The 14,457-nt window shown below is 40.2% G+C and overlaps 1 protein-coding gene and 1 long non-coding RNA gene across 2 annotated transcripts in view; both read left to right on the top strand.

Moving 5' to 3' along the window:
• The first annotated feature begins 277 nt into the window (after positions 1 to 277).
• On the top strand, positions 278 to 1,858 carry LOC134332968 (uncharacterized). Its single transcript, XR_010015325.1, has 2 exons — positions 278 to 636; positions 1,674 to 1,858. It is a non-coding gene; the product is annotated as an uncharacterized LOC134332968 (long non-coding RNA).
• Positions 1,859 to 12,171: 10,313 nt separating this feature from the next.
• LOC134332437 (metal transporter CNNM4) overlaps positions 12,172 to 14,457 on the top strand; it is a 35,856-nt gene continuing 33,570 nt past the window's right edge. The window contains exon 1 of the mRNA XM_063014084.1: positions 12,172 to 13,552. Coding sequence (XP_062870154.1) covers positions 12,172 to 13,552 — 1,381 coding nt within the window. The remainder of the gene's footprint in view (positions 13,553 to 14,457) is intronic.

Genomic DNA, 14,457 nt, shown 5'->3' on the forward strand with positions numbered 1-14,457 from the left:
GAAGGTCTAAAAGGTGACCAACTCAAACAGCAGCAACAGATGAGCGATCATCTCTGACTTTACATCTACAAGGTGGACCAACTAGGTAGGATTGTCTAATAGAGTGGACAGTGAGTGGACACGGTATTTAAAAACTCCAGCAGCGGCCGCTCAGGTGGCGCAGCGGTAAAAGACACACGCTGCAACCAGAGCTGGATTTCGAGGGTGCGTTGTTTCGAATCCAGCTCTGCCTTCTCTGGTCGAGGCTGGGCGGCTACACTCTAAAAAGTAATGTGTCATTTTTTCTACACAACTCCTGTGGTCTGTAACATGTTTTGTGTCATTTCTGGCCACTTCTTACACAGACACGTGTAAAGTAACTCTAATAGTTAGTCTACACATTTATGTGTAGAACTGTGAGAAAATACATTGTGTAAAAATATATATTTATTCAATGTTACTTAAATTTGCTGGATAAAATAATGGCATTTCTGACTAGAAACATAGATTATTTCCCATGAAAGATTAAAAATAAATTAATAAATACAAAAATATGCGTTAACCAATCACATTTCTCCTATCAAGTATATCTGTGTTTCACGTTTGATTCCCTCTTTTTGGACCATGCAAGGAAAGGAGTAGGACTCATCCTTATTGGTAAGTTGCAAAAGCAGTGGGGTTTCAAAATAGTCTAGTATTGAGTATGTTTTATTAATCTTTATTTAGTTCATGTTTATCAGTGTTTTGTTGTGTGTATTATGAAGTCAAGCAAAGCTATAAAAAGTAGGTTTTAACCTTGTGACCTGTTTTAACTTACAATAGACTCAAAATTGACTTAGTTAAGTAAAAAAGGAGGCACTGAATTACATTAATATAAACCTAAGTTTGCTTTTCTGTTACTATTCAGTAATAAATGTTCTGTTAAACCTGACTAGTCTTTCTTTTTATTGGTATTATTTATCGTTAGCTAACTGGCTAACCGTAAATTGGACTTTTAGTTTGGTCAAAATGGCGCCACAACAGAATGACTGTGGATAAGGTTACCATAGCAACCCTCTGTTTTTCGGTTTCTCAAGGTGACTTACTTAACTGACCTATTGGGAACTATGTGATTACAGTGATTGAGTAACATTATTTAAGTTAAATCTCATTATGAGAAGCGAATTTTAATCATTTTAACATTTGTTTTAGCTTAGTTTAGCTCAGTTCGTTTTACCGAATCGGTTCTTTTAAATCATCCGTTTAAACGAATCGAAAAACTGAATCGATTGATTCATTAGTGGTCCTAATGTAGTTGGTTCCGAAGTGCAGAATCGGTTCGGAAGAATCGGTTCTTTAAATCGAATCGTTAGAAACATTGCTTATTGTTATTAGCATTAAAGTAGTAGTGGTGGATATACGTATTTAGGGTTAAAGCACAACTCTTCCAAAATTCATCATCCGATTTACTTTATTCTGGTAAAGTAAACATTTTAGCTTGTATTCTGTAACTGTAGTTTTCAGGTGACTTGTTTAATAATTTGTTAAACCAGCCTATGTGAATAATCAGAGACATCTGATGACAAATTTGGAGGAATATTAGTTGTTAGCTGATTACTCATTTGGTTGGTTGACTAATCAGAATGTTATTCAAAATATTAAATGTTGTAAATGTCTCAGTTAATATTTTGTATTGTGATTTGTCTTTCTTTTAGGACAGAGAAACAGACGTTTTACGAGTTTTTGCAACCATCTTTAAGAATGGAAAAGAAAGTTCAAGGAAGATATATTTTGTACATTTACTGTTAAACTGTTTGTAATCTTGTTTTAATGTATTGTCACAAAAAAAGAATGTTATTTAAACATTTGTAATATTATACAGTAAAATAAAATGGCTATATTTGTATTAGTCTTTATTTTACCCATTTTCTTGATTACACATAATCAACACACATTGTGTGAGAACAACACATTGTGTGTGTTAAGTACCCTAACACGGTGGGTGTGCAAAAACAGGATGACACATTTACTGTGTTTAAATCAACACAGTATGTGTCGTCCCTGAGCACACTCCGTACATGTGTTGAAATTTCACACAGTGTGTGTCGTTTTTACGTCTCAGGACGGGGGCGGTTGCGCCCTCTGCTGGCTGGTCGGTGGTGCCTTCATGGAGACGGGAGGGGGTGCGGTGGAGTGTGTGATCCTCCGTGCACGGTGCTCTGCCGAGCTGCACTCGTCAAGTGTGGGTGATAAGACGGTCGATTGGCTGTGCACGTGTCGGAGGAGGCGTGGAACGGCCTCGTCAGCCCTGACCAGGAGCAGGGACCGGCATTAGTGAGAGCAGGGCCGGCGCTGAGGGGGGCATTGCCCCCCCAAATTGTGTCTTTGCCCCCCCAAGCACAATGCAAGCAACGGCTATTTTTAAAATTATCTCTGAACCAATCACAAAAATGCATTTTGTTTTACAGTGTGAAGATATTTCCTTGCTTATTCCTGATTGGCTCTTTGAGTCATATAAAAATCGGCAGACTGCCCCAAACAGTTCAGTTCGGCAGTATATGTTCTGTTAGTGTGAGCGAGAGGCAGGTATACTGGTAAACACTTTTTTTTTACAGAATTAGTATTCTTTTGTTTTCTTTATATTTTAATTTCCCAATAATATAAATATTCTCACTCATTCCTATTTCCACGTTTGAATATTCTCAGTCTGTGTGTAGGTACATTTGTCAGCTTTGACTTAAATTTGTATTAAAGCCTTTCAAGAAATAGAGTTGTTCTATTAGTAATGGCAATTTAATTAAGGGGGCGTATTAAAATGAAATAGAATTAGATCATCTTTTTTCTCCATTTACATAATCAACATGTATTTTTTAATCATTGGGTTTTAAGTTTAAGTTCGAAAACATGCATTTTTATTTCTTTACCTCATACATCACTTTAAGCCAGTATCAATAGCTTGGCTGTCATCATTCATGCACAAATCAAGCCTTGAATATATTTCTGGCTTCAAAAACATGACTATCAACATGCCCCCTCATTAGGTTTTACTGCCCCCCCAAGCAAAGCAGTCCAGAACCGGGGCTGAGTGAGAGGATGATTGATGGGATGAAATTGGACGCGCTAAATTATTTAAAAAAAAAAAAAAAAAAACAGCAGCGCTGCTGTGTCTGATCCACCCATACCAGCACAACACACACTAACACACCACCACCTTGTCAGTGTCACTGCAGTGCTGAGAATCATCCATCACCTAAATAATACCTGCTCTGTGGGAGTCCTGACCATCGAAGAACAGGGTGAAAGCAAGCTAAAAGGGAAATAGATGGACTACAGTCAGTAATTGCAGAACTACAAAGTGCTTCTATATGGTAAGTGGAGCTGATAAAATGGACAGTGAGTGTAGAAACAAGGAGGTTTTAATGTTATAGCTGATCGGTGTATATTATTATTGTTATTATGTTCTACATGTGTAAACCAGTGCTAGCACACAAAACACTAACTACTTTATTGAGAACACCATACTATTACTGGGTAGCATCCTCCTTTGTGATACAGGTTTACGAGGCAAATGCAGATTTCATTTGAGTATATACAAGATCAAGGCAATCAAATCCAAAGACAGTCCAAATCCAGGTCAAGGTCATAGAACATTTGACTCTCTGATACTTCACACCAAACTGAAACCAAAAATGGGTTTAAATAAGGGAACACAAGGAGAGGAACAAACTCAGTACAGGTGAACATAATAAAGATACACTATATTGCCAAAAGTATTCGCTCGTCTGCCTTCACACACATATGAACCTGAGTGACATCCCATTCTTAATCCATAGGGTTTAATATGATGTCGACCCACCCTTTGCAGCTATAACAGCTTCAACTCTTCTGGGAAGGCTTTCCACAACATTTAGGAGTGTGTTTATGGGAATTTTTGACCATTCTTCCAGAAGTGCATTTGTGAGGTCAGACACTGATGTTGGACGAGAAGGCCTGGCTTGTAGTCTCCGCTCTAATTCATCCCAAAGGTGTTTTGGGTTGAGGTCAGGACTCTATACACAATTTGTTTGAGATGACCCCAGAGATAAAAGTCGAGGGGTGTGATGTCGGGTGATCTGGGCGGCCATTCCACAGGACCACGACGGCCAATCCAATGACCAGGGAATTGAATATCCAGCCACTGATGAACACCTGCTCCATAGTGTGGTGGAGCCCCATCCTGTTGGAAATAACAGGGGAAACTGTCATCTTCGGTCAGAATGGATGGGAACACTGTTTCCTGTAGCATTGTCAGGTAGCGCTGAGCATTTAGGGTCTGGTCGATGAAAATGGGTCCGATTACACGGGTGCCCCATATTCCACACCACACCATAACCCTCACATACGTTCTGGCGGTTGACCTCACCACTGACATAAAAATTGGCCTCGTCACTGAACAAAATGCCCTGTGCTGCCAAAACCATTGTTGAGGTTTCTTCGTTGGTAGCGGTCTTCGGACGACCACTACGTGGCTTGTTGTCCACAGTCCCAGTTTCTCGGAATTTGGCTATGAGGGATGCAACAGTGCTGTGTGAAATTGGTGGTCTTTCTGGGTGTCGGTTGTTGAAGTCTGCAGCTATGATACGGCAGCTGCATTCCCCGGACATCAGAATTACCTCAATCCTCTCTTCTTTCGTCAATTCCATCTTCAGTTACCTGTAACGAACAACAAAAGTTTTGAACTTTCTGTGTTGATAACTTTTGAACCACAGGAGATATTGCAAATCTGATTGCGGCAACCGATCTCTGAGAAAATTCTGGTCTTCTGTGGACAACGAGCCACATAGTGATCGTCCAAAGACCGCTACCAACAAAGAAACTTCAACAATGGTTTTGGCAGCCTTTGCGAAAAGTCCACAACGCAGCACGCGACGTCTCGCAGCAGAATGTGGTGTCAGCCAGTCATCCCTTGTACGGAATCTTCATACCAATAAGTATGCAACAGAAACTATCAGTTGATGACCCTGATAGACGTGTCGAGTTTTGCACCTGGGCGTTAGACCAACATTAACGGGATCCCGCATTCGCACAGGGCATTCTGTTCAGTGACGAGGCCAATTTTGATTTCAGTGGTGAGGTCAAATCAAACCCCGCTCTGTACCGCGCAACCTCCAAGCCACTAGTCTCGCTCGCCTTGATCCTCCACCCAGGACTAGAGGAAGACAAGCATCAAGGCTCTTCTCTGTTCTGGCATCCAAGTGGTGGAACGAACTTCCTCTGTCTGTCCGAACATCTGAGTCTCTTGCTGTCTTTAAAAAACGATTAAAAACCCACCTTTTTACTAAGCACTTAAGCTGACTTGTACTTACTTACTAACACTCATTCATCCATTTTCATTCATATTCATTTCTTGAAAAAAACCCCCACTTTGGTTCTAACAGGTTTTAGCAGATTTGTGTTCTTGGACTGTTGTTTTACTTAAACTAGAGTAAGGTAATGTTTACTATGGAAGCACTTCTGTAAGTCGCTCTGGATAAGAGCGTCTGCAAAATGCCGAAAATGTAAATGTATGTTGATATGCTACATGACCACCTTCCCATTGGAAAAACTTGCCCTTGATCCAATATGGCAGCTTTCAAGATGGTGGCCATGTTCCGGACATAGCCTAAAAGATAGGCCCCCTCACCCATTACCTGCTGGGGTATTCAGATATGTCATTTTCCCTTTCGTTTCTGAAATATAAGAGTCTCCCTACCTTCTGAGGCATGATCAAAGACATGCTGAAAATGTTCAATAAAAGATTCATAATTGAAAAGAATCTCACCCCACTGATTCCAGACAGCTGTCACTTACTTCAGAGCCCTACCACTGAGAGGGCCAATCATTTGTGCTATTTTGCTCTGGTTTTATATCCCTCCCTGACCTGAGAAATAAAGCTCACATTGTAAAAGAAAACCCTGGCATTCCAAAGCCTCCCTGGATTTGCATTCATGACAAGCCACAAGAGTTTGTAATGTGCAGACTAGCGTTTGTGTGGTAGCGGAAGCAACAGCCTCTGCCTTGGCGAGCTGGCAGACTTGGTGGTTGAGCTGAGTGAGCAACTGTTGTTGTTTGCCTGATAATCACCTTTGTGTGGACACTGCTACTCTCATAAAGTCTTGTCCTGCCACATCTATAGTTAAGGTGAAATATCCTGTAACAAAAACGAGGCAGGATTAAAATGCAAATGCAGGTTTTATTTGCGTATATCAACCCGGAAAGTCCCTTTCACCTTCTCCACATTTTATTATGTTACAGACTCATTCTAGTATAATAGTTTAAGTTCTTTTTTTGCCTCAAACATTTACACACAATCACCAATAATTACGAAGTGAAAACAGGGTTTAGATAATATGCAATTTTATTTTACTGACAAAAATGGTTATTTAGGGGTTACATATCTGTACACACCCTTAGCCTAATACTTGGTTGATGCACCTTTGGCAGCAATTACAGCTTCAAGACGTCTTGGGAAAGAAGCTATGAGCTTGGCACACTTGTTGTTTTTGCCCATTCCTCTTGGCATATCCTTGAAATCTCCGTCAGGTTGTATGGGAACGTCGGTACACAGCCATTTTCAGCTCCTTCCACAGATGTTCGATTGGATTCAGGTCTGGGCTCTGGCTGGGCCGCTCAAGGACATTCACAGACTTTCTCCTAAGCCACTTCTTTGTTCTCTTGGCTGTGTGCTTCGGGTTGTTGTCATGTTGGAAGATAAACCTTCGCTCCAGTCTGAGGTCCAGAGAGCTCTGGAGCAGGTTTTCTTCAAGGATCTCGGTGTACTTAGCTGCATTCATCTTTCCCTCTATCAGGACTAGTCGCCCCGGTCCCGCTGCTGAAAAACATCCCCACATCATGATGTTGCCACCGCCAGGGATGATGCTTCGCTGTAGGGATGGCATTAGCCAGGTGATGAGTGGTGCCTGGTTTTCTCCAGATGTGACGCTTGGTATTCAGGCCAAAAAGTTTAATATTGGTTTCAGCAGACATCTCATGGTTTGAGAGTCCTCTAGGTGCCTTTTGGCAAACTCCAAGCGGGCAGTCATGTGCCTTTTACTGAGGAGTGACTTCCGTCTGGCCACTCTACCATAAAGGCATGATTTGGGGAGTGCTGCCTGGATGGTTGATCTTCTGACGGTTTTCCCATCTCCACAAGGATACCCTGGAGCTCTGTCAGAATGACCATCGGGTTCCTGCTCACCTTCCTGGCCAAGGCCCGTCTTCCTCTATCTCTCAGTTTGGCCGGGCGGCCAGGTCTAGGAACATTTTTGGTGTTTCCAAACTTCTTCCATTTAATGGTAAATGCTTTACTGTCCCAACTTTTTTGGAATGTGTTGCAGGTTTGAAATGTAGGAATGGATGTTTATTAATAAATGAAATGAAGTTGACCAGACAAAACATAAAATATCTCAGGTTCATCCCGTCTGCAATGAAATAAAAGTCAAAGTAAATGTTAGAAACTCTGTGTTTTTTTATTATTTGCATTTTGCATACTGTCCCAACTTTTTTCTGATTTGGGGTTGTACTTGCACTTTAGTGAAACAATACACTACATATAGTACACATAACAAATAAATGAACGCTAATACTGTCTACTACATTACACAAATAAAACGCAAAGACATCAATGTTATTTGAATATGACCGTGAGTATTGTTTTGGTGCATAAATGTGTGGCTTCTTAACAGTCCAGGTAACTTAGCTATAATAGCTAACGTTTGGGATGGTTGATTGATTAGCATTTGCAAATTGTATAAAGTGGAAACAAAAAAATGCTACACAATTACAGTTCCAGTACAAAATGACATACTGACGTTAACGTTCCCTTTTCTACACCACAAATTAATAATTTAAGCTAAGATAAAATAAAATAAGATAATCCTTTATTAGTCCCACAGTGAAAAAAATTCAGTGTTGCAGCAACATTAATAAAGTCAATAATAAAAGTAAAAAACTCTGAAAAATATTTACAAATAGTTACAAATAATGAATAAGGTATTTATATTTTTAGAAATATTTTTTAGAAAATCCACAATAAGTTTATAAAAGTCAAATTTATAAAAGGGTCTTAGTTGCCGCTCAGGTGGTGCAGCGGTAAAAGACACACCGTTCACCAGAGCTGAGATCTCGAATACATTGTATCGAATCTCAGCTCTGCCTTCTGGCTGAGGCTGAGCGGTTACATGAACAACGATTGGCCTGTTGTTCAGATAGGGGCGGGACTAAGCCGGATGGGTACTCTCTCTCATACTAGTGCAATTACGACCTCTGCTGGCTGGTTGGTGGCGCCTGCACGGAGATGGGAAAGGAGTGCGGTAGAGGGTGTGACTCTCCGTACACAGCGCTGTACTGCACTGCACTCGTCAAGTGTAGGTGATAAGATGTTCGATTGCTGTGCACGTGTCGGAGGGGGTGTGGAGCAGCCTCGTCCTCCCCAATCAGGAGCAGGGACCAGCATTAGTGACAGGATGATTGACAGGCAGAAATTGGTTGCGCTAAAGTGGGAGAAAAAGGGGTAAAATACAAAAAAAAGGGTCTTGGTTAATAAACGATTTACAGAAAATAACTTTTTTGTTTGTTTTAGAAGTTAGGTGTAAGAAATTAGGTCCAGAAATTGTAACAAAGTTGAATAGAACTGCCCAGGGTGTGTTACCACATTGCACCCAGGGGAAACCGGATCCACCGTGGCCCTGACCAAAATGAATTGGTGGTAAAATATGAAAATTAAATTAAATTAAATGAAAAATATATTCAATTTGGAGGATTTTACAGCACAGTGAAATTACGTTATAATATCAGCGTACAAAACAAACACGCCTAAAAGGGGCGCTCTTTACGGTTGATCTGCAAATTTCGCCCGACTCTGGGGTCCTGGGAACGTGGGGTTAACTTTCGTTGTTAGGATGGCACAGCTGGTAAGGTGGGTTTTGCACAGCAACATGAGTCCTGGGGCTGAGTTTAATCCTCGCCTTCTGTCACTGTCTGTGACCACCATGTTTTTCTGTGTGCAAGTTTTCTCGTTTCATCTCACTTCACCAAGAACATGCCAGTAGGTGAATTGAAGAAGAACGCACTGGAATGGATTGGCACACAGTCAGCATTGTGTTCTTCCATGTGCGCAGAGTTTTGTGAATTGTGAGTTTGATCGTAATGAAGCAGTTACTGGGGATTAATAAATGCATATACAGACATCCCAAGTTGCAAAAATTTCAGGGAGGTACCCCCGGACCCGGACCCCCCAAGCCCCCAGATAGTGTGAAAGATAATAGATTTATGTTCCTTACATAGTGCACTAGATTGTATATTAGAAAAGAATTTATGTTCCTTACTTAGTGCACTAGATAGTGTACTAGATAATAGACTTATGTTTCTTACATAATGCTTTAGGTAGCGTATTAGTTAACAGATTTAGGTTCCCTACATAGTGCACTAAATTGTATATCAGATAATGGATTTATGTTCCCTACATAGTGCACTATATAGTATTTTAGATATGAATTTATGTTCCCTACGTAGTGCACTAGATAGTGAATTAGACAATTGGTTTATGTTCCCTACACAGTGCACTAGATTGTATATAAGATCACGGATTTATGTTCCCTACATAGTGCACTAGATAATGTATTAGCTAACGCATTCATGTTCACTACATTGTGCACTAGAAAGTATAACTAGATGATGATTTGTGTTCCTTACATAGTGCACTAGATAGTGTATTACATAATTAATTATGTTCCCTGCATAGTGCACTAGATTGTATATTCGATCATAGATTTATGTTCCCAATTTAGTGCACTAGACAGTATATTAGACAATTGATTTATGTTTGACTTGGGATGTCTGCATATAAATGTTAGCTAAGGTAATTCAGATTTGAAAATATATTTAAAAGCAATTAATTCTTTGAGCCGCTCACTAAATAAAAAATTATGTAAATTGGTAAGTGTTTTAAAACACTTTAAATTTATATAAGGATAGTATTTTCTAAGGAGATTTGCTTATTTATCTTATTGACTTATTTTATATGATATACTATATCACTATATAATATACAATATTTATTTTATATGATATACTATAAATACTATTGCTTGCGCTTTTTTTTTAGATGACTGGCTTTGTTGTTTTTCTCTTTTATGTTTATATTTTTGGGCGGCACGGTGGCTAAGTGGGTAGCACTGTCGCCTCACAGCAAGAAGGTCCTGGGTTTGATCCCCAGGTGGGGCGGTCCGGGTCCTTTCTGTGTGGAGTTTGCATGTTCTCCCCGTGTCTGCGTGGGTTTCCTTCAGGTGCTCCGGTTTCCACCCACAGTCCAAAGACATGCAAGTGAGGTGAATTGGAGACACTAAATTGTCCACGACTGTGTTTGATATAACCTTGTGAACTGATGAATCTTGTGTAATGAGTAACTACTGTTCCTGTCATGAATGTAACCAAAGTGTAAAACATGACGTTAAAATCCTAATAAAACAAATGTTTATATTTTTTCTTCTCTGCTGTTATTTAACATATTTTGTATATTGTTAAATTTAGTGCAAAAGTTTGCTGCCACACAGTTAAAAAAAAAATACCGTCAGTATGTCGTTATAACGAGAAAGGATGTCGTTATAACGAGAAAAGGATGTCGTTATAACGAGAAAAGGATGTCGTTAAAACGAGAAAAGGATGTCGTTATAACGAGAAAAGTTCATTACCTCAAATGCTGCACAGCTGATGGAGCGTATCTGCTGATGGAGAGACAGTTTGCACACATGCATGATGCTGTAACTTGTGTAACCTTACAGCTTGTGGTGCCGATCAAGATTCTCCTTTAGGATCTAAACTTGGTTTAATATTCAACATTTGTCTGACATTCGGCATTCCGATCTAAATAAGTGCTTCAAAAAACACCTAAGACCTTCTTATTTGATGATTTCTTACACAAATGAAAATAGTCAACATACTACAAAAACAAGTTTATGTTCAATTTAAGATTACGTCTATTTATCTAAAGAAAGGTTATAATGAAACCGTTTATCCAGCTCCCACTTCATGTAACGAGTTAGGGACCGTCATAAAACTAACTGAGAAACGTAGGAAACATGCACTTATCCACACTAATAAATCCATTTAAATCTGGTATGATTTGTATTTTTGGAAATATAATTTGTATATTTGAAATATAAATTTATTACAGATTTATTTATCTTTATTTAAATGTAATGTAAAATAAATACCATGTTATTTCAAAAAATAAGGTTTTTGTAGTAGGTGAGAAACATTGATGTGTTTTTGTAAAAACTGTTTGACATTAATTCATCAAATCATACCAGATTTAAATGGATTTATTAGTGTGGATAAGTGCATGTTTCCTACGTTTCTCAGTTAGTTTTATGACGGTCCCTAACTCGTTACATGAAGTGGGAGCTGGATAAACGGTTTCATTATAACCTTTCTTTAGATAAATAGACGTAATCTTAAATTGAACATAAACTTGTTTTTGTAGTATGTTGACTATTTTCATTTGTGTAAGAAATCATCAAATAAGAAGGTCTTAGGTGTTTTTTGAAGCACTTATTTAGATCGGAATGCCGAATGTCAGACAAATGTTGAATATTAAACCAAGTTTAGATCCTAAAGGAGAATCTTGATCGGCACCACAAGCTGTAAGGTTACACAAGTTACAGCATCATGCATGTGTGCAAACTGTCTCTCCATCAGCAGATACGCTCCATCAGCTGTGCAGCATTTGAGGTAATGAACTTTTCTCGTTATAACGACATCCTTTTCTCGTTTTAACGACATCCTTTTCTCGTTATAACGACATCTTTTCTCGTTAAAACGACATCCTTTTCTCGTTATAACGACATCCTTTTCTCGTTATAACGACATACTGACGGTATTTTTTTTTTATCTGTGTGGCAGCAATACGCTTCCGTACAAAAGCATATTTGATGTTTATATATATATATATATATATATATATATATATATATATATGATATGTATGCGTCTGTAATATTGTTGTTTAAAAATAAAAGTTATTAAAAAAAAAAGTTAGCTAAGGAACAAGTAAGTTTTATGCAGCCTAAGTAGTGCACTACATATATTAATAAAGAGTGATTTGGGACGCATATGGCTCATACCCGGTTTCGCTGATGGTGGGCGTTGCGCAAGCGTATGACGTCACCACCTCGCTTCCCCAGACGCGAAGCAAACATGGCGACAGAGTGGATTAGGCAGGGCTACCTGCTAACTTTTGTCATGATCCTTTGGAGCTCGGTGTGTGGTCGGACGGAGACAGCGAACGTCGAAGGCAGGCGGATATTAGGTATGAGACTGGAGAGGAGCGACAAACCGTTCACGACGACGGACGACGGTGTGATTCAGGTGACGGAGGAGAGCAGCGTCCAGCTCAGGTTTTACGGACTGCACCTGAGTTCGGATTCCGCGTACCACATTCGCTTTATTGAGACTGACGTGGACGAGGACGAGGACGGCACAGATATGGTAAACAGGACTTGTATCGACTTCACCAAAGATATCAGTGTCGGAAACTACATGAACGTGAGCGGTCAGGGTACTTCAGGTGTGGTTAGTTTGAACGTTAAGCCGCTCCGCAAAAGCGAGCAGCAGCGGGAGTACAGCGTGTGCGTCCGGACTGCGGAGGATAAATGGCACATGCTGTCAGATAACGATGGCAAGTTACGAGTTGTGGAGGAGAAAGCTTCTCTTCTTCCTTTGTGGCTTCAGATCATCATCGTGTCATGCTTACTTGTACTGTCCGGCATGTTTAGTGGACTCAATCTCGGACTCATGGCACTTGATCCGATGGAGCTCCGTATAGTCCAGAGTTGTGGCACAGAGAAAGAGAAGCGGGATGCCCGCAAGATCGAGCCTATTCGCAAGAAAGGAAATTACCTGCTGTGCTCCTTGTTACTCGGTAATGTCCTGGTAAACACCACACTCACGATCCTACTGGACGATCTGATCGGGTCAGGTTTGGGTGCAGTAGTAACGTCCACTGTGGGCATAGTCATCTTTGGTGAGATCGTTCCACAAGCACTCTGCTCACGCCATGGTTTGGCGGTGGGTGCCAACACCATCATGCTGACTAAATTCTTCATGTTATTGACGTTCCCCTTGTCCTATCCTATCAGCAAGCTCCTGGACTGTGTGCTGGGTCAGGAGATTGGTACAGTGTACAACCGTGAGAAACTAGTCGAGATGCTGAAGGTGACTGAACCCTACAATGACTTGGTAAAAGAGGAGCTTAACATGATTCAAGGTGCGTTAGAACTGAGAACCAAGACAGTAGAGGATGTGATGACACCACTAAACGACTGCTTCATGATCAAGTCTGATGCTGTTCTGGACTTCAACACCATGTCGGAGATCATGGAGAGTGGATACACACGGATCCCTGTCCATGAAGATGAATGCTCCAACATTGTAGACATTCTATATGTGAAGGACCTGGCGTTTGTTGATCCAGATGACTGCACAACATTAAAAACAGTCACCAAGTTTTACAACCACCCAGTCCACTTTGTTTTCCATGACACCAAATTGGATGCCATGTTAGATGAGTTCAAAAAAGGTCAGTATTTCTTTTATGGCTGGAGGATATGATGAGCTAAATAATCAAGCAGCGTACAGTCAGATCCAGAATTTTTGGAAAATGGGGTAAATGGTATTTCACACTAAATACCAAACCTTTAGCACCTCCTTGTTTCTACACACACTGTCCATGTTATCAGCTCCACTTATCATATAGAAGCACTTTGTAGTACTACAATTACTGACTGTAGTCCATCTGTTTCTCTGCATGCTTTGTTAGCCCCCTTTCATGCTGTTCTTCAATGATCAATACTCTCCCAGAACCACCACAGAAAAGGTATTATTTGGGTGGTGGATCATTCTCAGCACTGCAGTGACACTGACATGGTCTTTGTGTGTTAGTGTGTGTTGTGCTGGTATGAGTGAATAAGACACAGCAATGCTGATGGAGTTTTTAAACACCTCACTGTCACTGCTGGACTGAGAATAGTCCACCAACCAAAAATATCCAGCCAACAGCGCCCCATGGGCAGCGTCCTGTGACCACTGATGAAGGTCTAGACAAAAGCACACATATGAAGGTTCTGTCCACTTTTTTTAATAGCATGTCGAACCTGTCCATGTTGCAAGACTTGATCAGATGATCAGTGCTGGCGTGCCAGCAGAATATCCCACTGTGCCATGTGGGTGCCACAGTTTCTTTTTTTCAAGTTAAAACAAGTAAAAACATAAAGTAAAATAAGTAAGCTCACATTCTCTTAGTGCTTAGGAGTCTAATCGATAACCATATAGTTTCAGTATTTGCTCACCCTTTGAAGCTTTATATAGGTACTTTAATTATTAAAACCATAGAAGTGCTTTATGCTTTCCCAATCATCAGTTGTCCTAAAGAGAACCTGGAGCGTGCATATGGTTTATTAACCTGGTAGATGAACATTTGTTTCT

This window comes from Trichomycterus rosablanca, chromosome 18 (genome assembly GCF_030014385.1).
Source record: "Trichomycterus rosablanca isolate fTriRos1 chromosome 18, fTriRos1.hap1, whole genome shotgun sequence".
In the NCBI taxonomy this organism is placed as follows: domain Eukaryota; kingdom Metazoa; phylum Chordata; class Actinopteri; order Siluriformes; family Trichomycteridae; genus Trichomycterus; species Trichomycterus rosablanca.